This window comes from Xenopus laevis, chromosome 1L (genome assembly GCF_017654675.1).
Source record: "Xenopus laevis strain J_2021 chromosome 1L, Xenopus_laevis_v10.1, whole genome shotgun sequence".
Classification (NCBI taxonomy): domain Eukaryota; kingdom Metazoa; phylum Chordata; class Amphibia; order Anura; family Pipidae; genus Xenopus; species Xenopus laevis.
In genome coordinates, this window is record NC_054371.1 from 159,379,493 (window position 1) to 159,405,835 (window position 26,343).

Sequence of the window (26,343 nt, forward strand, 5' to 3'; positions counted from 1 at the left end):
CTGTAAATCAGTTTATCAAACAAGTGGTCAGTAAACACAGCCACATTTCTAGTAAGTCTTTGAAGTGCTCAGTACTTTTTTCTGTACAAGGTATATAGGACCTACTGGATGTCTATGATAGAGAAAGAGATCTAGGAGTCTTAGGGCAGAGACACACGGTCAGATTCGGGGAGATTAGTCGACAAACCTCCTCGTCTTCGGGGCAACTAATCTCCCAAACTGCCTTCCTGCCAGCTAGAATGAATATCACCTGCGGGATGGCACTCGGATCGCTTCATTTTCCCGAAGTTGGCCGAAGTTGCTACACGGGTGCCATTCTCAGTTCGGGAGATTAGTCGATCCGAAGAAGAGGAGATATGTCACAGAGCGACTTAATCTCCCCGAATCTGACCTTGTGTCTCTGCCCTTAAAAACTGGTGGATTTATCATAGTTAATTTGTCAATAAAAGAAAAGCAAGTAGTTCTCACTGGTTTATCCATTTTGCAAGGGCTTCAAGCTTGTAATAATTACTAAATCTCCTACAGTTGATTTTGAGTCTAAACTACTTAGATCACCTTCTGTGTACCGACAATATGCCTGCAACATATTTAAGGGTTTCTCTATGGTTTACATTCCCTGAGACTCTAAAGAATTTTAGAAGACATGCAAAACACTTGCCATACAGGAGCAACACAGTCTCAGTAGTAAATATGTAAAACAAAAAAAAATTAAAAAAAGAGAGCCTACCAGGTAATTACAATGACTCACTTAACCCACAAGGAGTAATTACCACTGATAGTTGCACTGGCTAATGGTTTATCCAGTTCTGCAATTTTTCTCTGTTGGATAACAATGACTTATAATAGCATTGGATGTTATCACTGCTACCCCTACTTAAGAACAGAGGCACACACTCAGATTTGGGGAGATATAGGATGACTAATCTCCCCAAACGGCCTCCCACTGGCTAGAATGTAAATCACTGGCGGGATGGCACTAGTAGCGTTTCGTTTTCCGAAGTCACCTGAAGTTTCCTCATGAGGCAACTATGGTCCAACTTCGGAAAACAAAGCGCAGAGATTGCCATCCTGCTGGCAATTTACATTGTAGCCAGCGGGAAGATTAGTGGCCCCGAAGAAGAGGATATTTGTCACTGGGCAACTAATCTCCCTGAATCTGAGCGTGTGTCTCTGCACTTAGGGAATATTGGCACTACTGTCATTTCTAGGTGTGTATATCTTAGTGAGCATAAACAAGACACTCTGCGGTTCTTGGAGTCCATACTCAGCTTTACTTAACCATTGTTAACATATTCTATTATAAATTACTGGTTACACAAATATCTAGTGCGTTTTAGGAAGAAATCAACACTACTCTGCAAGCAGAGTAAGCTTTTGATAGCAAGACCTTAAGATAGAATAAGGAACTGGCTTACCAAAGTAAAAGTAGCCACCTTCATCCTTTGGTTGAAAGAAACGTCCTCTTGCCTGAGCATGGACATCAGCCCCTTTTTCCACCAGCAACTCAACATAATGTTTACAGCGCCTCTCAATGGCTATGTGAAGAGCAGTTTGGCCTGAAACAACATAACACAATATACACACCAACTGTCCATTTAAAAAAAATGCATCAAAACAGACACATTCCCCATCATGGCTAATTAGAAAATGTTTGCACAATAAAGGTACACATCTTCCACGGCAGTCTACTACTGGGTAGTAGGATATGGTACGGTATGTAGTATAGCAGCCCCCACACTGGGTACACATGGGCAGATTATATGAATGAATAAATGCAGTAGTTCATCTGTCCATGTGTAGCCAATGTTTGAGCAAAGCCAATATCTGCTGGTGTCTGGGTCCAAGCAACCTGACAAGCAATTAGGATTGTACAGATTTCCAGAAGAGATTCTGGTTAATCCATTTAGGCAGATGATAATGCTAATTCATGTAGATGATCAGCAGATGGATCACTTAACAGGCCATCCTCCTAAGATCATCATTTAGGAGGCTACAAAACAATTTGATCAATGAATGTAGTAGTAATTATGTTACCAGTACTAGCTAAACTTGCCAATAATCTGGCTGGAAGGATGAATGAAGAAAATGGCACATATGTACCCAACTTTAGAGGCATATAATATTTCTGTCCTGCTGTTCTGGAAGTTAAATTATTCAGGCACTTAGAAAGATATTGATCTCTGGTAGGGGAATATATTGTTGCTAGTGGCTAATATGACCTGGTGTAAACTGCAACATGCTCCCAGAAATACTTGGCTTCTCTGGACAGATACCCACCTCTATAATAAACATCTCTGAAGGGTGAGTTAATAAATTCCCGCAGATTGCCAGTTTTTTCAGCAATGTCAATTAACATGGGGATGGTGTCATTTTTGCCGCCATTCAGATTCATCAGAGCTTTGGTCAAACATGTCTTCCCTGTAGACGCCTCTATAAAGTTAAAAAGCAAGATTCTTAGATATATTTAGATTTATGCTGAAACACGTACAAGCAAGAGATCTCATGACAAACAGGGCAAATAGACCAATTCAAATGGAGAAGTGTGTGGAAACATACACACATGCTATGTTGACAAACCTCTGGATGGCAACTGGACTTGCTGAGCAATTGTAAAAATGTTTTATTACTCATCCAAGCAGCTTCTTTGGTTCAATATTGCTTGAATGACTGCAGAGCTGATAATTAGGGCCATAACCTAATCCAGTAACTCACTGCAACCAGAAAGATATGTCCTGCAGACCAGTAGATCATAGATGCTGATCAGTTGCCATAGATTAAAAAATGTAACAAAATTTTGCCCATGTTACTATATAACCCTAAAGACTAGTAAAGACTAGTGAACATCATGAAATGTGACCAACACCTCTACATGGGGGACATTATATGATGGTTTCTTTAAACACTGTTATTATACCTATTTAAAATGCATGCTTGGTCTTTTGACCAACTTTTAAATACTGCTGTGAGCTGTTGAACTTGCAGTGTACGAAAACCAGAAAAATGCTTTGTTTCTTTTTTAATTAAAATAAAATACTGCCCACTCACTGCCTGTCCCTACATGCCTTAAGCAGCACACTTCCTAAACTATAATAAGAAACTGCTGCCAACTATTCAAAGTGCATTAAGTATCACAGTTTTCTGTTTTAGAACAGACTTGATTAAAATGCCTGGCTTGTCCTTGCCTTGCACTTCATGTAGGATACAGCAATATGGCAAGGCCAAGCATCTGAAGCTTACAACAGGTCTAACCCTGTTGTGAAAAATTATATGGATATAGATAGTTAAGTATCATACTAAACAGTATGTCTGTTGACAGTGGTATGGTTGTACCAGTCCATTACACTGGGATGGTTTGCTAGCCTCTGGCAGCATTGGGGATACAGAAGAGGTTAGATTCCCACCCTGGTATGATACCCTTTTCAGAAGATGAACATTACTCCAGATTAAATTCTGTAGGGTAGTTGAGAAATCAGTGAACAAAGTAGAAGACCCAAATTGCCAATGCTGCACTTAACCTCGAAATTCTTCATCTGTTAGCCGCTTCTTCTGAGCCAACAAGAATGGTAGGAATCCCTCCAGTTCTGCTGTGCAGCCTCGTGAGACAATATCAAAAAGGATGTGCCTATTAAACATTTTTATGACAGGAGGAGGATCCGGACTTGAAGCCTGTGAATTCAAATTCTCCTTCCTAGAACACAAAAATGAACGAGAAGCAATTAAAAGGTAATTAAAGATTGTAACAAACACTGTGGAACAGTTCAACCCTTCAAAACACAGTTAGTAGCTGCTTCCTAAACAACATATGTTGTGCAGGCCTAGGGCCACACAGGCGACTAGTTTACAAAATGTGGCCATTTCTGATGATGATGAGGCTTGCTCCTAACCCATCCATGGCTAAGGGGAAAAATACTGTTGAAGGGGATGTAAAATCATCCCACTAAGTTAAAGGAGAAATCAACCCTTAACTAAAAATCCCTACCCCCCTACCGTACGTAGACCCCCTCCCTCCTCCCCCCAGCCTAGCTACTACCCTGGGGAAATGCCCCTAAGTCTTTACTTACCCCTCAGTGTAGATTCAGGGATTGCAGTTCACGGCAGCCAGAAATCTGAGACTGAGATCAGCGAAGCAGCGCATGCACAGTTGTAGCAATTTCCTGGTTCGCGACAACTGCGCATGCGCCAAAATGGCAGAGCACTGTAAGAAGACACAAAGTCCCAGAAGATAGCTGCCGTGAACTGTGATCCCTGAATCTGAAAAGTAAAGACTTAGGGGCATTTCCCCAGGGTAGGGAGGGAGGGGGGGTCTATGTAGGATAGGGTTTTTTTTTTTGGTTAAAGGAGAATTCAACCTGTGGGCAAAAAAACCCGTACCCCCCCACCCCCCTCCCCCCCAGGCTAACTACCCCCCTGGGGAAATGCCCCATACTCCATACTTACCCCTCATCGCGGTTCTTCCAGCGAAGTTCCACGCATCCTTCTTCTGCATCCTCTGTAAGATTGGTATTTCTGTGCATGCACAGTTGGAGCAGTTTGCCGGTTTGCGACAACTGCGCATGCGCTGAATTACACAGAAATTGACGATCTCCCAGTCAGCTTACCAAGGTCGTGGAAGATGGATGCGTGGAACTTTGCTGGAAGAATCTGTGACGAAGGGTAAGTATGGAGTATAGAGCATTTCCCCTGGGGGGGGGGGTATGAGTTTTTTTGCCCACAGGTTGAATTCTCCTTTAAGGGATTTTAGTAGCATCCCTAAAAATAAGATAAGTTTGTAATATATTAATAATTTTCTCTTATATTGACTTCTTTGCAGAAATCTAAGTGGTCTCTGGCTGTAGTGTCTTTTCTATGAAGTGGGAGTCAATCAGAATATTCATTTATATTCACTGCCACTGCCAGCAACTACACACATTTCTTCAGGATCATCGTCAGGCAGTGGAGGGAACCGGAATTTATATCTTTAGAGTACACAAGAGCCATGAAGATCCTGTAAAGGATATCCTTATTCATTCATTCATATCCTTACTCATGATATAATCACTTAGTGATGGAGTTTATCTGACCTGACACTTTTATATTATAATTGATATTGTTTCACTGTTGTAAAATATGAGGATATTAGAAGTCACCTCAGAGTACTATGACCTGTATAAAAGCACTATCCAGCCTTGGCCTGAATATGATTTTATGATAGTAGGTACATTAGTCACTATTTAACTGTAAAAAATACAAACTAGTTTGTAATATAAATTACTTTATAATATTTTTAATAATTTTTAAGAATACTGTTAGAATCAGATTGCTTTACTTCCCCTTTAACATATTGCCACGAGGGATTTAAAGGCCATGAATTACTACACCTTTCCTACTGTATACAATGTACACAAATCCCTGAGTTAGAAATGGTATACCTGAGTAAAAAAATCAAAAGTTATAACATGAAGCAAATATTTATTTTCATTATAGTATGTCGCCGTTGTCTTATATTCCTTATTATTTGACAGAGTACAGTTACAGGATCCGTTATCCCGAAAAAACTCGTTATCAAGAAAGCTCTGAATTACAGAATAGCCATCTCTCATTAACTCCATTTTATCCAAATAATCCAAATTATCCAATTTTATCCAAATAGTTTCCTTTTTCTCTGTAATAAAAAAACAGTAACTTGTGCTTGATCCAAACTAAGATATAATTAATCCTTATTGGAAGCAGAATCAGCCTATTGAGTTTATTTAATATTACATGATTTTCTTAAGGTATGAAGATCCAAATAACAAAAAGATCCCTTATCTTTAAAACCCCAGGTCCCGAGCATTCTTGATAACAGGTCCCATATCTGTACATAAGAAATAAGCTAATATTCTTTACTAATCCAAAACAAGTCCCCTTAATAATAAATGGTCCTATATTATAGCGTTTGTTTTTTATTTAGTTCAGTTTATTGTACAAATGAAAACAACAACAACAACAAGAATGGACCAGTTTCAAACTTTAGAACGATCATAAAATATATTTTCCATCAAGCACTCAACAGCAGCACAAAACATTTAAGGATTAGCACAGTGAAACATGGATGCGGTTTCTTATTTTTTCTTATGTTTCTTAAGTGTAGATGCATTCTGATTCTAGATCTACACAACCATTATAATACATTAAACAATATACATAACATAAAATGTTATTAATACAGTGGGCTAGTTTGAAACAACTTCAGTGCTGCACTGAATGTATTTATATAAGCGCAGCCCTATTCACGGCAACTATTTATTAAATTTGGCCCTAATATTTAAAATTATCTGGTAAGCTTACAATAGAATGATTTAAAGCAAGAGCAGTATTTTGCCAATACTAAATGCTGCAAGTAAGGTCAATTACAGCACTACAGGAAATCCAATAAAGCCTACAAATGCATACTTGTTTTGAGTGTGAGGGATTCCAGTGTGAAAAGAAAGTACAGAGGCCTGTAATTTGGTTATTCGATATGCAGACAATAAAGATTTATTCCCAGTCCCAGAAAAGTTACCAAACCAGTTTTCTTGTAGCTTACTCGGCAGTGCAAAAGATTGTGACATTTTGGCCAGAATCAGTAGTTTCTATGAGAGAGAAGGATGCTTGGGGCAAATGCGTCACTTTATTTTGAGAACTCAGCACTTTGTTTTGGGGGGGGGGGGTGAATAAAGAACCCAGACAGAATGCATCAGCATGACTCAACATGCCATTTTCTCTTTAAGTCTGGCAAGTAGTCTGTATAGAGCACAATAAATACATTTCAAGGATTGTGTAAAAGTGGGAAGCACCAAAATATAGTTTTTGGTGATTGAGGAGGAATAGAGAATGGAGAAAAATACACACTGAGACAAGATGGATCTCTTTAAAAATTCAAGCCAAGCAGCTTCACGTTCTAAAAAAAACTAAATTTGGCTCTTAAAGTTCTCACCTTGCCTCATGACAGGAGTGGCTCTGTATACTGTACCTTGTATATGAGGCAAGCCAAGATGCAGACAATGACCTTGGAGGAATTTTTGTGTCACAAGTAATAGCCATGGTGTAATACAGAAGTCATGCAAGCCTGTGTGGTTCCTATATAGCTACTCTGTAAAATAAACAGAGATACAGGTATGGGATCCATTATCCAGAAACCCATTATGCAGAAAGCTCTGAATTACTGGAAGGCCATCTCCCATAGACATACATATATGATCCTTATTGGAGGTAAAACAAGCCTATTGGGTTTAATTCATGTTTAAATGATTTTTAGTAGTTAAGGAATGGTGATCCAGATTACTGAAAGATCCCTTATCTGGAAAAGTCCTATGCATTCTGGATAACAGGTCCCATACCTGTATCTTGCCTGGTATTCAGGGAAAGAGGCAGAGGAGCAAAGTGAGTAACAGACAGACTGATGTGCAACGGCATACAATTCTCATGCTTATTTAGTCTGAACTTTCCTACTTATTTAAAGGTGACAGTAACACCAAAAAATGAAAGTGTTTTAAAGTAATGAAAATATCATGTAGTGTTGCCCTGCACTGGTGAAACTGATCTGTTTGCTTCAAAACATTACTATAGTTCATATAAACAAGCTGCTGTGTAGCAATGGCGGAAATTGAAAAACGGCTATATGGCACAGGTTAACTAATGGATAACAGATAACACCATTAGACAGACAGAGCTTATTTGCTATCTGCAGTATAACCTGAGCCTTTTCCCCTTTGAATGGCTGCCCCCATTGCTACACAGCAGCTTATTTATATAAACAATAGTAGCGTTTCTTACGCAAACACAGCAGTTTTACCAGTGCAGGGCAACACTGCATTATATTATTATTACTTTAAAACACTTATTTTTGACGTTACTGTTACTTTAAGTGCAGGCCTCTCCATCCTGTCACAAAGATCTACTTGCAATGCAATAATAATATACTAGAAATAAGTGTAGCCCAAGCACCAAGGAGTTATGACCTGATGTGGCAGGAGATAGGATAACAGGTGGAGGTAGCCCTTGAAAAACAAAAAAAATAAGCAATACGAAAATTCCCCAAAGTTTTCTCATTGACTGAACAGGGAGATCTACAGGACAGGAATCAGCTTTGCCAAATACAGCTCATGAAGGAGATGAATATTGGAGTGCATTGGCGGTAACAGGAAGGCTGAAGGATTGCCCAGTACAAGAATGTAACACCTATCTGTTAGTTCTACAGTAAAGTGTAACATAACCTAGACTGACCTCAATACTTTATGCCACCAAAGAAACTGTATGGGTAATGGCAGACGGAACGTATTGTTGCCTGTGCTTATTCTTGAATCACATAAGCACCAGAAAAGGGAGGGGAAATCAATTTCCTGCACTTATGTGATTCAAATGTTTTACAAGCAGAGATTCACACGGTCGCCTGTACTAAAGGGGATTCAGAGCGGGGGGGGGGGGGGTGCAACTAGGCCAATACTTTGATGATTTATGTTTTTTGGAGTTGCCATGTCCTTTAACATGTTTTTTCCTCCCTATTATGCCCCCTTCTAGACTGCAACTGAAAGTCTGAAAGTATAATTTGGTTGTCAGGGTCATTGACCTCAGCAACCAAAAAATAAAGTCACTTTTTTTTTTCTTATGTTTTCCTTATTTACATTTCTGCTTAGGTCCTCTACTATTCGTCATATACTTTTCATCATTCATTGTGATGCTCCCTGGTTGCTACTATAATTAAGCAACCAAATAGCTGTACAATGTATAAGCTTTACTGCACAACAAATTGTAAATAGTTCAAAAACCACAAAAATAAAAAATATTAATGCATCTAATGCAAAATTGTCTTAAATTAAAAGTTAATATAAAGGAGAACTGATTCTGACTGCTGCAGCCCTCTTAGGGTAATGGCACACAGGATGATATGTAGTGTTTTGTCACCGCAGAGATTTATTGTTTCAAAGGAGGGGGACAAAGCTGTACAAATCTTTCCCACATTCTCACTCTGATCCCGCACTTCATGATGAGCAAAATACATTTGTTACATATATGCATGCATATGTCATAGGCTAGGGCGCCTGATTAAATGTTAAGCATCATAGTTGGGGGACTGAGCAAAAACAGCTCTGCAATAGTGAGATAAATTTCACTATGCAAATGTGTACAGAAATAGGGTTGTTCTTAGTGAGATATATTCACCTACATACTGTTTGTTTTAAATATAGTGAACTATAGTGTAAACTGGTACTATTTCCCTTGACTGGGTGGCTATATTTAATTATTTACCAATTTAAGCAAGTTATTAATTGTGAAACTTCAAATGTGTAATTTTATGTGTGCTTGGGTATCTATACTGTATATATATTATATATTTATTTATAGATCTTTAGCTATACACAGACAGTGTCTTTTCATTTGCCAATTGGTGTGAAATGTTTATAAAGCCTCTCTAATCTGTAGGAGAATAAAGGAGGTATGCGCAGGAAGAAATAGAATACATTCCTGAAACCTCTCTCTAAATTTTGGCCCATGTGGCCCCCTTCAAGTCTCTGTCTGACTAACAGGTTAGAGAGATAAAAATGAGGAATTTGTGCTCTGGCTATTGCATTAGACATCCTGTTCTATATCCATTCTACTATATTGAAAACATATTTTATACCGTCTATCTTTTTACCCAGTTTTATTTTTACACAGTTTAAATGAGAATATTCCATTCAAGTCCCACTCGTGCATAAACTGAACCAAGAAAAATGACTATGTACCCGTATATGTATAGACTATTTGGTGCCGTTAAAAGTGTCAACAAAAGAGTGTCTAAGATAACCAGAAATGTAGTACGATTTAGGGTCCTCCCTTCCATATAGATTATTAAATGAATTATGTTCTTGGTACACTTAATGGTTTTGCAAATATGGAAGGAACTATGAGCAAGCTGCTTTTAATGGCCAGGAATGTTTACATATTAACTGGAATTCAGAGCAGCAGTGATCTGTACCATGAAGCACTCAGCAGTAAAAAGGCTTAAAAGTGCTGACCCTGAGATCAGCAACTACAAATGGGTTTATTTCTTCTCGAGTCTGTACAGCAATCAGTACTACAGTAAATGGAAAACCACAAAGGTACATGCATACACTGCTTTTGTTCTCGCTAGAATGCAAAAAGAATGAAGAACAAAGAGTGTCCAATGTCTTAATAAGGCAGGAAAGAAAATGCGAGGTGTTTAAACATTAGGTTATCATACCTACAAGAAATCACATATTGTAAGATGCAATGCCTGTATGCACCATGTATGTGTATATATATTTTAACACAAGTCCTATTTGTGGGCTTTTGGGTAAGAATTAGTAGACTTCATGTTAGGTCTGTCGGCATGGAGCTCGAGTACAAAGAGAGAGAGAGAGAGAGAGGTAAAAAGAGTTGTATATTAATCTTGAATTTTAAAAAAATTAAAAGCCACCACTTACTCTAAATGTATTTTCTTCCGCTTTCGCCTGTTTTCTGTAGGGTGATGGTGATATGTCTCATAACCAAACAAAGAGTCCATGGGGGCTTTTTTAGGTGCAGAAGATTCATAAATGGTGGATTCCAAAAGGTCCATGGGGTTGGATATACCCTTTCTGAAAGGTCCTTGAAACCTTATTCTGAGATTCTGCTTATTATCTGGAACTTGGGGACTTCGGACCCCTTCATTGGGTGCTGAACCCTCCTCATTTTCAAACAGGTTTGCAAGAGATGATAGTGGAAAACTGTCATTATGTGTGGAGCCATCATCCCCTTGGTAATCATCAATGTCCACAGAGGCATTAGGTTTGAGGAGGTACGAGGGATCTGCCATATTTTACACCTGGTACTTTGGAAAAGAAAAAATATAACAAATATTAAATAAACAATTATTCATAGTCAACAGGATGGCTAGTATATATTCAATGAAAAAAAATCTATACTATCCACTTGCATTAGACTGTACTGTTTATTACTGATCAGGACATCATTATGCCATTATGACTGTTTGTACTTTTTATCCTATCACTTCTTTACCTTGTCATTTTCTCTTCCAAATTGAACACGTGTCTAAGATCTGACAAATCAAAAACATATTACAGACATCCATGCAACCTCTGGCTTGGTTGTCTCATCTTGTCTAGGCAACAAGATAGAAGTAAAACAGGCAAGAGATGTTTGGGTAAATCTTACCATAAGAAACTGCAAGGTTGAATGCCCTTGAAGTGTATTTCCCTTGTACTGTGTACGAATATTTTGGAGGATTTCAGACCTTAAAGTTAACAGAAATACAAAGACCTTGTGTGCTAGTATTCTAGTTCAAACGTCAGTGCTTTTATTTGCAGCCTAAATTAGAACCAGCAGCCCAGCATATGTTGTTCACCAATCCCTTGGATGTTGCTCACAATGGCCTCAAAGCAGGTGCTTATTTTTGAATTCTTGGCTTTTGGGCAAATTTTGGTTGCTAAAAAACAGGTGTACTGCCAAACAGAGCCTCTTGTAGGCTGCCAGTCCATATAGAGGCTACCAATATCCAACAACAGCCCTTATTTGGCACCCCCCTTGAATTATTTTCAGGTTTTGTGTTGCTCCTCGAAATTTGAATGTGGCTCACATGTAACAAAGGTTGGGGCCCCCTGGCTTAAAGGGACACAGTTGTCATATTACGGTACTAGAATTACTTTAATTCTATTGGTTGATAATGATGTTTTCGGTTTCTCATTAAAGGTTTTTGTTCACATACTTTTTGTAGGGCAAGCATTTACATCAAACCTATTAAACACTGTCAAAGCTTGAGTGGAATAAATAGAAACGCTCATATTTCAGACAGGGAATTACTGATCATGTGAAACTTCTTCTTTCATTCTGAATAACCACTACAGCTCTTGTTTTGTACCAGCAAGGAATAAAAGAAAGTCATATGAGTACCAAGAAATACACCAGTATAAAGACACAAAGAATAATTGTTTTTATCCAAAATTATACATATTTGATTGTCACTGCATATTATGAATAGATCTGCAGTGATATACGATATGTGTATAAAGTTAATGAGTATATTATGTATCATGTAAGGTATACACCTATAAGTCTTTTAAATAGGAGCTCTGAGGCAGCTTAAGTGCAGCATGAAAACTGCTATACAGAATTTTCTATGGCTGCAGAAAGGTGTGTAAGTGTCACCAGAGGCACTTTCCAGGGACCAATGCAGCCAGTGTTTTCACAGCAGCAAGTGCTTGGACAACCACAGTGCCTTCATGAACAGCATTGTGAACACGATTAGGAAAAGCAATTTTCTCAGAAGTAAATTAAGATTTTTTTTCCAATATTGCATTACTTTGCACAAGACCCGCACTGTCTGAGGTAAAAGCAAATACTTTTTTATTTTCTTTTGACACTATTCCTTTCATTTATAGTTGTGTTTCAGGAGTTGCCAAGCTTTCACAAGTGGAAACACAAATTAATCCCCAACTGGTAACTGTGCTGAAATTATTCCAACGGATGTTTTACTGTACTATACCTTTACTCCAGAGCTTGTTTATAGCTCAGAAGCATTTGTGTGACTTCAGCAGCACTATGGAACTCCAGACATGCATTTACAAAAGTCAAACTCTTCCTGGCTTTTACCTTCTCACACATGTCAAATATATGTTTCAGTGCACCTAAACAACTCTCTCAAAGGGCAATGCAGGAAATGACATCAAAACTAGCACCATCATTAATAAAGTATGTGACTTCCAGGTATCTTGGCACAATCCCAAATACTGTAAAGCAATCAGAGATAAAGGGAACAATAACAACAGGAAACTACATACCATAAAAAATTCAAATTCTCTTTTAAGCCTGTGCAGAGCCAGTGGTTGCAGTTATAATATTGTCACACTTCTGGAATCAGATGGATGATGTAGGAGGCGATGTAAGTTTTATATTGTGTACGAAGTTTGAGTTTATCTTAAGAAAACTTTTAAGCATTTACCAAAAGTGAAATTATTAAATAAAGAGAACTTTTAAATACAGAGTGAGTATATTCTTCTACTACTATATGGTATGGGACCCATTATCCAGAATGCTCGGCTCTGGGGTTTTCCGGATAAGTGATTTTTCTGTAATTAGGATCACCAAACCTTCAGTCTACTAAAAAAATAATTTAAACATTAACTACCGTAACCCTAATAGGATTGTCTCGCTTCCAATAAGGTTTAATTAAATCTTAGTTAGAATCAGTAAAAAGAAAAAGAGAGAAAAAATAACTTTTCAAAATGTGAATTATTTGATTAAAATGGAGTCTATGGGAGAAGCTCTGTAATTTGGATATATTGTATATTATATCATACATTGGCTTGTCTGTAAAGGATTGTTAGAGACCATAATTTAGTGCAATGGAAAAAAAAAACTTTTCTGTCTGAGCCCACCATGTCTAAAATTTAGTGGGCACCAAACAGCAGCCCCAGCTGTCCCGCCTTGGCTGTAAATGCAAATTTTCATAGCTTTCTGAGACCTTTAGTTTACTGACAAATAGCAAGTAGTAAGCCACTGGCCAAACTACTCCCAGATGTGGTTAGGAGCCACACCTAAAATGTTTCTAAAGATGAAGGCCCCCTTTCATGCCCACTATAAATAACATACAGAAACATGTCATTTTGTACTTGCTGGTAGCTACTTTTAATGAGTTTTAACAAGACACTTTTCCAAAGCTAACCAAGAAATATCAGGCTCAGTCTCAGCAGGGTTGAGGGCTTATTTAAGAGAATTTGTATCAAATTAAAGTTTGGCTATCCTTTTCTTTATCCAGATCCTGGCAGTAACAAAAGAATGTTTCATTTCGAACAGCCATATATATTTATGACATATGCTGCATAGCATCACAACACATGTAAGTGGAAACCACAAAATCCACAGAACTGAGCACTTAAAAGATAATGCAACTATTATCTGTTGGAAATATTTCTTTCAAACTTTTGGTCTAAAAAGTTCCGTTCCCCCTAAAGCAGTGTTTCCTAAATGATGGGAGTGGCCTCTGTGGAAAGGGGGACAATGTAGAAGCTAATTACGGTAACTGCTTGAACAGATATTTCTGCAACTGTGGGAGAATGACTTGAATAATTGACAATGGCTTCATATACAGTATACATATCCATGAGTAAATGGGAGGGGGATGACCAAATTTGACTAAAATGGGAGCCTGAAGCTAAAAAGTACGAAGGCCTTTGGCCTAAAGTCTGCGGATACATCCACTTGATCCAATCAATTGTCTACCTGAGCTGTCAGAGTATGGAGTCCTGTACAGATGCATCAGACAAGGATGAACTTCTGAAGCCCAAGGACTGTGTAATGTTATTTCAGTCTTCCAATATCTAACAACCCCATCAATTTGGGAAAGCATTGCTTTGGTCCTGCACACTTTTAGGCTACAAAATGTAGCAATAAGTAATATTTGTCATTACAAATAGGGTTTTTATACTTTGTTCTGCCATCCACCAATACTGTCCTATATACCCATCTCTTTCTACTTAGATGCAAAGAACCTACCCCCATGCTTTAGAGTGTGGTACCTCAAAAGCAGAAGTTGTATATCTGGGATAATAAATAAGAAGACCATAGTAGGCCAAATATGTAACTACGGTAGAGGTTGAGGTTTAGTTGAGGTTCAATAGAGCTGGCATCACAGAGCATTATATAACTTACATTTGGCATAATGGTCCACCACTTTTATTTACCCAACACCCTGAATTGATCCTAAAAACATATATTACGTGAAAGGCTAACATAGGTGACCAACATTAAATTTCCTCTATCCTACTGACAACAGAAAGACATTATATCCTGTGTTGTCACAGTAATACCAAACACTACCGACCTAATTCCCAAATAACGTAAGTAATTGAAACCATTAAGATAATGACCAGAAGAACAACACATGACACTTGGCAACGAAGGAAAAGCAGTACAGTTTTGAAAAAAAGAGGGTGGATCATCCAAAATGATACCCATTTCTATTATATCATGCAGCACAATAGTTAAACATTTGTAACTAAATCACAGACTTGGTTACGTGGCATTAGTCCATATACAATGCTGTCCGCTATAATTACATGGCAGTCTCAGGAAGTTCTGTAATGCACTGCAAGCCACTAACAACAGACGAAGAACTGTAATTTTATTGCAGAGAGCTCATCACAAATTGTGTTCCTGATATCACATAGGTTAACGCACAAACGTCAGCATACGTTTTGTGGATTTAACAAAATACAGTGAACAGCAAAGGATCTTGTACTACCTATACAATGAGGATAAATATAACATTTCTTCTAGGGTAGTTACAGACAGTGGAACACTGATAAATAGCACTAAAAAAAATCACCACCTATTCCCTGTAACACCAAAGCAGTACAATCAGCTGCCTGCAACTTCTTATAAACAATCACCAGTGACTGGTAGGCAATAGTTTAGAACAGGAAAAAAATGGCATTTGCTCTAGGACTCCACCAGATAGAGAGTCTTCACCCTGATGTAGTATTATCTGGGGTTCTTGAGATAAAGGATTGTTCAATCATTTGGAGCACCATGCCCAAAAGTTTCTCCTACTACTACAAACAAAAATGTAATGTTTCTCCATCAATATCCATTTAGACTAGATAAGCTATCCTCAGGTCCAAGGTAGTGTCTATTATTATAAATAAAAAAGAAATCTCTAAAAATGAAGAATTGCTTATAATATCCTGTGGTAAATGGCAATGCTGCATTTAAGAAATTTCTGCAGGCGAGTCTAAAGATGAGGAAGCTAAATTCAAGTAGAGCTGTAGCTCTTCTCACTTCTCCATCAGGTGGCACACTATCCATCAGTTCAGCAGACAGACTGTGACCTGTTGGTATTGCTGAACACTCTATAGTTGCCCAGATGAGGAAAGGATGGCATGGAATTCTAGATGTCAACTGAAAAGGAGTCTGTATCTAGACCTAAATGGCACAATTCCCTTTAAATTGTACCCTCAGGTCGAATGACCGTACAATTTGGCCACTGTTTAAAAAAGAATGATCCTTATAACACAGGGATCCCCAACCTTTTTTAGTCATGAGCCACAATAAAATGTTAAAAATAAAAAGTTGGAGAGCAACATAAGCACCAAAAAGTTTCTGGGGGTGCCAAATAAGGACTGTGATTGGCTGTTTAGTAGTCTCTATGTGGACTGGCAGTCTAAATGTGGCTCTGTTTGGCAGGACATCTGGATTTATGCAACGGAAACTTGCCTCCAAGTCTGGAATTAAAAAATAAGCACCTGCTGTGAGGCCACTAGCAGCAAGGTGTTGGCGAGCAACATTTTGCTCACGAGCCACTGGTTGGAGATAACCATTATAACAGATGCTTTATGAAAAGTTTTGTTTGACAAGGTAGAGAAGGCTGTCCTATATGTGTTAGTGAAATAGAACTCACCACACCACTAACTTCATTGAGCTGCTGGGAGTTGCATTTCAGCTTCATCTGGATGTAACAAACTCAGATGGATATTGCTGCTGTAAGACCTGCTTGTTAAACCAAAGCAAGAAATTGGGATATAAATATAACTAGGGAAAATATATGCTTTTGCGATAAAAGTAATCACATTTTGTTTCATTGCTCTACCTGTAGAAGGCTAAACAAAGCTAAAATCACTGACTAGTTGCTGCCTAGCGTTCATAAATGAGCCAGTGTTCAAAACAGAAAAAGAACTGCCTGGATAACAATGCTTTGCTTACAGTTCCATAGGGGCAAATAACTTGTTAAAAAGCAATATCTTGCACCAAATACTGTATTATCAACTGGCTCTCTATGAACTGACAAGGCTTCCTAGACTTGGCAGGAAAGTTTTATTCTGTCAGAGACACTGCACACAATCATATGTTTAAGTGCTTTCCCCAGAATAGTTTATTATGGAATGTGTCATTCTACACATTATTTGCCATGGAATAGAAATGTAAGAAACCACAGCATATGCTTCTAAAGGTAGTTCATCATTAATAACAGTGGAATACATTTTTACTTTTGTTAAAGGGATACTGTCATGGGAAAAAAAAAAATTTCAAAATGAATCAGTTAATAGTGCTGCTCCAGCAGAATTCTGCACTGAAATCCATTTCTCAAAAGAGCAAACAGATTTTTTATATTCAATTTTGAAATCTGACATGGGGCTAGACATATTGTCAATTTCCCAGCTTCCCCAAGTCATGTGACTTGTGCTCTGCTAAACTTCAATTACTCTTTACTGCTGTACTGCAAGTTGGAGTGATATCAACCCCCCCCCTTTTTCCCTCCAGCAGCCAAACAAAAGAACAATGGGAAGGTAACCAGATAACAGCTCCCTAACACAAGATAACAGCTGCCTGGTAGATCTAAGAACAGCACCCAATAGTAAAAATCCATGTCCCACTGAGACACATTTAGTTACATTGAGAAGGAAAAACAGCCTGCCAGAAAGCATTTCTCTCCTTAAGTGCAGGCAAGAGTCACATGACCAGGGGCAGCTGGGAAATTGACAAAATGTCTAGCCCCATGTCAGATTTCAAAATTGAATATAAAAAAAATCTGTTTGCTCTTTTGAGAAATGGATTTCACTGCAGAATTCTGCAGGAGTAGCACTATTAAAGGAAAACTATATCCCCCAAACAATGTAGGTCTCTATAAAAATATATTGCATAAAACAGCTCATCTGTAAAATCTTGCTTCATGTAAATAAACCATTTTCATAATAATATACTTTTCTAGTAGTATGTGCCATTGGGTAATCATAAATAGAAAATTGCCATTTTAAAAAACAAGGGCCGCCCCCTGGGATCATAGGATTCACTGTACTCACAAACATACCAACAAACTATACTTGTTAGGTCACATGAGCCAATTAACAGACAGCGTTGTGTCTTTTGCTTCCACACTTCTTCCTGTTACAGTTAGAGTTGAAGTATTTCTGGTCAGGTGATCTCTGAGACAGCACACAGACCATCACGAAATGGTGGCTCAAGGCAAGAGATGTAAAAGGGCAATATTTACTTAAATATATATTCCTGTTTGGTAAGATTCTTTAATATGCCACTTAATATATGAACTATCTGTTGCTTAAGTGTTCATTTTGGGGGTATAGTTTTCCTTTAACGGATTTATTTTGAAAAAAACATGTTTTCCCATGACAGTATCCCTTTAAAATGAGATTTATAGAAGGCTGCAGTTTTTGTGCACTGGTGCTTATTTGGCACATTTAAAAGAAAACTAAGGCTCAAAGGCATAGGCTACACTGCTTCTATGCCAGTCCTCACAGTCCTTAAGATCTATGCATCAATTTTATAAAATAAAAATCACAATACAATATTCAGTCCACTATAAGCCACATACATATGTGCAAGACATCGTACAGTTAGGATACACTTGTGCCAACAGGGTTGTCACATATTCAATGCCTACCAGCTGCAAAAACTGCAAGTTGTACAACTATTTATTTTTTTTGCATTGTACAAGCAACTTAGAGTACCGGTAACTTCAAAAACAGAAAGTTTCAGTAAAATGTCTTATACAGGTATGGGATTAGTTATCCGGAAACCTGTTATCCAGAAAGTTCAGAATTACAGAAAGCCCCGTTTCCTGTAGGCTCTATTTGATCTAAATAATCCTATTTTTTTAAAAAAATTAGTCCTTGTTCTCTGTAATAATAAAATAGTACCTTGTACTTCAAATTAAGACACTATTAATCCTTATTGTAAGCAAAACCAACCTTTCGGATTTATTTAATGTTCATATGATTTTCTAGTAGACAAGGTATGAAGATCCAAATTACGGAAAAATACATTATCCAGAAAACCCCAAGTCCTGATCATTCAACAGATTATACATGTATGATCAAAGCTTCCATTCTATATTTTGTTAAGAGCCATAAATGCTATTTGAGTCCTGTTTATCTTCCTGTGCAAAGCTGGTCATACACTGCCAGATTCAAACATTGCAGATCTGGGCTAAATTGGGTTGATACAGAGGGACCTACAGTCTTGTCAGATGAGGGCCACATCAAGGTCAAGGATATGGTGCATTTTATAGTGGCAACAATACAACTTTACCAGTGCAGTGTAAAATTCATTACGTTTAAATGCACTTTTAATTTTTTGGTGTTCCTTGAAGATTTCTCAAGTAAGTGGAGTTCTAGAAAGCATTCCATTTAAACAAATGATGCACCCTTTGGTCGGAATGGCTCGAGAGTTGTGATCCCTTAATTTTGTTTCCCCCCACAAATCAGCAATTAACTTGGTTTATTGATTGGTGTAGGAAATTAGAACACTGAAAAAGTAGATGCTCGAGCGCTGAAAGTAAACTAGTGGTAGAAGTCACTGGACCATGAGAAAAATTCACACAAGTTACTTTACAATCACCTTTTTCTATTCTCCATAGTAGCACTACAGGACTGAATTCACTACAGAAACACTCTTTTCACAGTCCAATCAAAAACATTAGATAGGGTATTACTGCCTGCCAAAAATCATGGCTCTAACAACACTTACGTAACAAACAATTCTCCAGATACTTAGCAGGCAATTGCATATTGTGTTCATGCTATAATAAACATATTTTTTGCAGAGCCAAGAGTCAGCCTGTACCTGTATCCTTCAGCCTTATTTATTATGCAGTACATTTAAACCTGGATTCAGATTAATGGGAACATCTTGTCTATATTGGTTACCGATTTAGCTCTGCAACATCTTCAGATTCTCTCACTTGAACACTTAGATTTCATAAAAATATTTCAGTGGAAATGTTCTAATATATTAATGAAAGGAACATTAAAACAACCAACAAGTGACCCTACATTGTCCCATCTGTTTCCCATTGTTTTGATTAAGGACTTCTTATCAGCTAGATTCCAGCAGTGTCACTTCCACCCTGCACTTGTAACGCCCTGTCCCTAATTTAGCCAACCTCACTCATTCATTTCGCTAAACTGCTGGAGCTCAACCTGAAAAATAAATGTGTCAGTTTCCTGTCAAGAGACAGCTTGTTCCCCATTAGAAAGGTTTAGGTATTTCCCTTATTCAGAAACCCGTTATCCAGGAAGCTCAAGATTACAGGAAGGCCATTTCCCATAGAGTTCATTTTAAGCAAATAATTCTAATTTTTAGACATTATTTCCATTTTCTCTGTACAGGTATGGAACCTGTTATCCAGAATGCCCTGGACCTGGGGTTTTCCATATAAAAGAACTTTCAGTAATTTGTATTTTCATACCTTAAGTCTACTAGAAAACTATGTAAATATTAAATAAACCCAATAGGCTAGTTTTGCTTCCAATAAGGATTAATTATATCTTAGTTTTGATCAAGTACAAGGTACTCTTATTATTACAGAGAAAAAATAAATATTTTTTTAAAATCTGGATTTATTTGGATAAAATGGAGTCTATGGGAGACGGCCTGTCCATAATTCGGAGCTTTCTGGATAACAGGTTTCCAGATAATGGATCCTATACATGTAATAATAAAACAGTGCCTTTTACTTGATGGTAAAAAACAACCCTATAGGATTTATTTAGGTTATGGGGTTTATTCAATGTTTAAACTGTTCTTAACAGAGTTACTGTATGGTATTCCAAATTACAGAAAGATCCCTTAACAGAAAAACCTACCCAAGCATTCCGGTTAATAGCTCCTATACCTTTATAAACATCATCTTTTCTATCCTTTACATAAGCAGTGCAAATGTCAATATACTTACCCAAACATTGTGAGTAATATAGGTATGGGACCTGTTATCCAGAATGCTCAGGACCGTGGCTCTTTGATAACGAATCTTCATGTAATTTGGATCTTCATACCTTATGTCTACTAGAAAATCATGTATGAAATAAACTCAAAGGTTGATTTTGCTTCCAATGTTAATTATGTATTCGTTTGAAGTAAAAGGTACTTATTTATTATTACAAAGAAAAAGGAAACAATTTTTTAAATATTTGGATAAAATGGAGTCTATGGGAGATGGCCTTTCTGTAATTCGTTGCTTTCTGGATAATGGGTTTTCAGATAAAGGATCCCATAACTGTACAGTTATAGTTGTAAGAGAGACAGAAAAGGCTTTTAATTGTATTTATAAATAATCTTTGAATCACTGAACATGTTTCATTTATGGTTATTTGCAACTTGCTTAGAATTAAATTTCCGGTCATTATGGGGAAAAAACGGTTTTTGGATGGACATACTCTTTATTATCGATTTAAGGTATGGTGATCTGGCTATCTTCAATTCTTCATTTATGTTTATGAAACCAAGTACAGAGCTGAATAGATGTCTACTCAACCTGGTAAACTACAAGCTGCAAAAATTAAAGCAATAGTTTCAGACATTTTTTGGTCCCTTTGAGGTCAAACACTTGGTCTTGGTAATACTGCGCTCCTATATAAGTTATATATACATGAAAACAATGTTACCATTCAACCTTACTTTCAAGACTATCTAGAGCAGCAGATACTTGTTTATTTCCATATTTCACCCTAATTGACTCTCTCTAAAAGGATCTAGGAGACTGGCCTTCAGGCTAGTTCCCTTCGACTCAACCCTTGTGCCACATATATCTCAGCTTTAGTCAGCTCGAAGTTCTGTTACCTGAAAAATGCTATGGCTTGTAGAAAAAATGTAAGAAAAGCAGAAAGACGTGCATGGCTGGGCATTATGCCCAATTTTCACATTTTGACCCGGGGCCCCGTTTATGTTTGCGAAATCCTGTCTGAATTGTACAGATTCCTTGCTTGTGTGCTTGGCTAAGAATCTGACTGCATCGGAGCAACTGAGATCAGGGGCAAGAAAGGCCTGCGTTTGTTAAAATTACACATATTAAGCATATTATGGTGCCAGGAATATCTGCAAATGGCACTTCACATCACTGATGCACCATACATAGCTCATGTTGGGACTTGCAGAGTATTTCAAGATCCAGAAAGCAAATCTAGTAAATCTAAACATGTATCTGCATGTTTTATTTTGGGTTTCCAAATGAGGGATTTCAACAGTCGTATGTTGAATGTGGAGGTTTCCAACTGGAAAACTAAACATCTGTTCAAATGAAAGGGGTTGTTCAACTTTAAATTAACTTTTTAGTATAATGTAGAGTAATATTCTGAGACAGTTTGCAATTGGTTTGCATTTTTTATTATTTGTAGGTTTTGAGTTATTTAGCTTTTTATTTGGCAGCTCTCCAGTTTGCAATTACAGCAATCCGGTTGCTAGTGTCCAAATTACTCTAGCAACCATGCACTGATTTAGATAAGAGACTGGAATTTGAACAGGAGAGGGCCCGACTAGAAAGATCAGTAATAAAAAGTAGCAATTTCAATACATTTGTAGCCTTACAGAGCATTTGTTTTTAAGATGGGTTCAGTGACACCCCCCCCCATTTTAATGATAGAAAGGGTCAGAAGAAGAAGGCAAATTATTCCAAAATTAGAAATAAATAATGAAGGCCAATTGAAAAGTTGCTTAGAATTAGCCATTCTATAACAAAGTAAAAGTTAACTTAAAAGGTGAACCACCCCTTTCTATGGTTGCAATTAAAAAAGGCTCTGAAAGCAAAGATTGTTATGATTATCAAGTCTACTTAAACTGAAAATATATCTTTCTTATAGCACTATAACACTAGCACCCCTCATTCTTCTTAATATAATTCAAACATGGTGCTGGTTGGCCATGTAGCAGAATTTTTGTGCTGCAATGAATTACATCAGAACACTGAACAGAACATTGAATGGGTTCCATAAATCCACAGTAAAACAACAGCTATCTTAACCCAATTGTTATTAGATTCTCATTAGATTTATTGCAGGCCAAAGAATTCAAGGAATCACAAATACCAACGATAGGCTTTTTATGGAGGAGATTTAAGAACTATGCATAATCTGGAGCTGCATATACTCAGCATAATCTTACAAAATGATTAAGAAGATTCTCATTTATCCAGGTCATGATATTCCATATCTAGCAGAATTAAGACAAAGGCAACTCTAAATGTCCAGTTGACTTTGCCTTAATTCTACTAGATACAGCCTACAAAATGATGTTAAGTGTGCAACACACAGTCAAATGTCTGTTTGTATGTGCCCCAGTGCTAAAAAAAACACCCACCACCTTACTATTAGCAGTGTCAGGCAGCTTAGATTGATGTCAAGGGGAAGTGGCAAGGTGGATGTGGTCACTGTGGTGTGCATCTCTGCCAGCTGAAAAACAGTTGTGGAGAAAATGTCTTGTGTGCCACAACCTTTGCCTAAGGCACATTCTCCTTTGAGTGCTTTTCCAACAGCTGAAAAACACTGACGGACAATATGCCCGTGTGCCATAATCCTATAGTTATTAAATGCCCAATACAGAAGTCACACAACACATATTCATCATCAAGGTCTTGTGTGACAGCATAAGATGTTGGCCAGCAGCAGTAGCTCTGTGAATTCTGGAAGCTGCCCAGGTGTAAAATACTGAAGTGGCTAAGCTGCAAAAGAGGAATCGTAACTGTAGTGTGCAACAATGATGTAATTTGCCATGCTTTCCTCAGATGGAGCGAAGTTTCACTGCCACAGCTGCTAGCTGATAGAGAAGTAAGCTGCGTCTTAGAAATAGGAAGTTCTTTTTAGACTTCTTACCACAAGCTATATACACATTCCTCACCAGACAGCCATGGTGTTCAATTAGTAATGTGACAACACAACCTGCCTTTGGCCATTGGAGGGCTGATGGGAGTTGTGCTTTACCAAAATGTTGAGAACAGCTAGTGACCCTTTCCTGGGCTGTGTGGTTTTGTTTTGATACTATGTTACTAGGTGGAGCATATCCAGTAGCTGTTACTCCTGACACAAATAATAAATAATGCATGACACTTCCGGACTAATGGCGTTGCATGGTCAGTATACAGACATAATATACTGTACTCACATTGCTAACTGGATTGCTTGGCATCAGGCAAGGGCCCCTTACTCATGTTATGGAAAATAAGGGAACTTTGTTTTGAGGAAGCTGCATGTGGCTCACTTGAAAAATGAACAGGGTGTAAATAAAATAATCACTGACACCCCAATCCCTGCCTTTCTGGAAAAAAATACCGGCCTTCCTATATATTTATCTTTTTTCCCTATTAATTACATTGGGACCAACCATCATTTTTACGGGAAAGGCCGGTAAAATGCCGGCCAGGTGGCAACCTTAGTCCCTGCATTCAGCTGAATGAGTGTTATTGAATAAATTCAGTAAGTACGTCACTATGTTGATTACAAAATACACACATACCTAATTCCACCAACAGATCAAAATACAGCTCTATCAGTTGACTCAGGTACCCAATACCAAATAAGATCGGACTGCACCTATTTCTGTCTCACGCAGGTACCTGGACTGAATCAGAAGACATGTACTACTGTGTGACAGCAATGAACACGTCTGAAGCACAAAACTAGATCAAGGTGCCCCTAGGTCCCCAGAACAAGTTATATCCTGAGCCTGTACTGTCTAAGGAAGGGATCTCCAACCTTTTTGTACCAGTGAGCCACATTCAAATGTCAAAAAGAGTTGGAGTGTAACACAAGTTACTGGGGGTGCTAATTATGGGCTGTGTGGTAGCCACTGGGTAGTCTGGCAGCCTACAAGAGCCTCTGTTCGGCAGTACGTCTGTTTTTATGCCTCCAAGCCTGGAATTAAAAAAATAAGCACCTGCTTTGAGGTCATTGGGAGCAACATCCAAGGGGTTGGAGAGCGACATGTTGCTCATAAGCCACTGTTTGGGGATACACTGGGAAACAATATGGCAGCTCCCACCATAAATCTTGCTAGCTAGTTACAAATGAAGAAAAAGTTATATGTGCATATAATAATATGTACTTCCTAAGAGTGTAACTACTCTAATAAAACAGAGAATAGAGATTAAATATTATACAAAGTATTTCTAGCTCTGTATGCTACTGGCCTTATTACTGTTTTGTGTCTTGGATTTCATTTTCATTCCCTCCCTTGCTAACAATCCAAATGATAAGTGGCGCCCCAGCTAAATCTGTCTGATCAGCTGCTCAGTCCCACGTGTTGGTAATGGATAAAAACTTACCTGGCGCACTAGACTGCGCAAGGCGCAAATCCTATCCGATGCGCTCCGCACTTTGGATCAATAACAAGAGGCAGCTGGAAGAAGAGCGCAAGGTGAGAGTAATAGAAGGCAGTGCATGAGGCAGTGGTTGAGAGTGCGGCGTCTCAGTTGATACTATATAGCAGTGCAGGACGTGGAGCAGCCCAAAAAGTGGTGTGTGAGGCGGCTGTTCAGGGAAATGCAGTCACGTAAGAGCAGGCACATGCAGAAAGGTTCTTTGTTTTCACTCCACGAGGGCGTTTCAGTACAACCTCATAACTGTGCATGTTATAACTGAACACCCATTCACGTATATAAAAGCCCGAAGTGTCTGTGGCTACAGCTCCACCTGCCCGTCACAAATGCCCCCTCCCTCATTCACTCATCCACTGCTCAACAGCGCCACCTACAGACCCGCCCAAACACCTGCACACAATGTGTATTGACAGCGCGCTCATGATCCCACCTCAGAAGGATATGGAGGTCTCACATAGGGAAGCAGCAAATAGTGAAGGGAAAATAAGTGTGCCCGCCAAAGCTGTAGAATTAATACAAATAAACAAAAATAAAACTTGCAGTACATATTCAAGGTTCTGTCATTTCACGACAAGTGAAAGAGGCTAAAAGCCTTCCTTAAGTCTAAGAGCCAAATTTGTATTTTTTAGAAAGCAGAAATTTGGCTATTTTAGTGACAGCAGATGCTGATGTGCCAGGGATGTTGGATTAGGGCACCATCTGTTATTAGTCTTAGCATTTAGTAGTAGGTGCCACAGGCAGTCCTCTTGGCAGAATCTGAGGGTCAGGTGGAAAAGGATATTTATAGGCCAAAGAGTAGACTAACCATGAGTTCCTTTAATACCCCCAGAGTTTGGGATGCCCCACGTGACAATACTATTAGCATGTGTTGCATTAAGGGCAAGGGCACAATGTGGTGACATGTTCTCAGCCTGTTTTTTGTACCCATGATGTGGAGGAAAGTGGATCCGCTGCCATCTGCTCCTTTGAGTATCCCCACTGCTGGACATGGAGTCAGAGATAAACTGAGTGGGATTAGGTGCAGAAATGGAAAAGTTTGCATTTTCATGGCAAAATATTCTGTGTTTAGCAATCAGTTAAAGGCAGGGACGTAACTACAGAGGAAGCAGACCCTGCAACTGCAGGGGGGCCCAGGTGGTATAGGGGCCCCATGAGGTCTTAAATTATATGCAATTTCAATAAATATTGGTAAAACAGGCCAACCTCTAGACATTTTGGGGGGCTTAAAAATAATTTGCTGTGGGCCCAGT

The 26,343-nt window shown here is 38.3% G+C and overlaps 1 protein-coding gene across 2 annotated transcripts in view; it reads right to left on the bottom strand.

The window, feature by feature from the left end:
- The window catches only part of trpv4.L (transient receptor potential cation channel, subfamily V, member 4 L homeolog), a 51,870-nt gene extending 26,411 nt beyond the window's left edge, over positions 1–25,459 (bottom strand). Inside the window, exons 1-6 of one of the 2 annotated variants that reach the window (XM_041566056.1) lie at positions 25,040–25,459; positions 11,155–11,233; positions 10,425–10,810; positions 3,516–3,688; positions 2,278–2,430; positions 1,416–1,556 (exon numbers count right to left, since the gene is read on the bottom strand). In XM_041566056.1, the coding sequence (XP_041421990.1) occupies positions 1,416–1,556; positions 2,278–2,430; positions 3,516–3,688; positions 10,425–10,795 (838 nt within the window). In that variant the 5' untranslated portion in view covers positions 10,796–10,810; positions 11,155–11,233; positions 25,040–25,459. The remainder of the gene's footprint in view (positions 1–1,415; positions 1,557–2,277; positions 2,431–3,515; positions 3,689–10,424; positions 10,811–11,154; positions 11,234–25,039) is intronic. The other variant, XM_018261018.2, reaches the window with a different exon arrangement.
- Between the last annotated feature and the right edge of the window lie 884 nt (positions 25,460–26,343).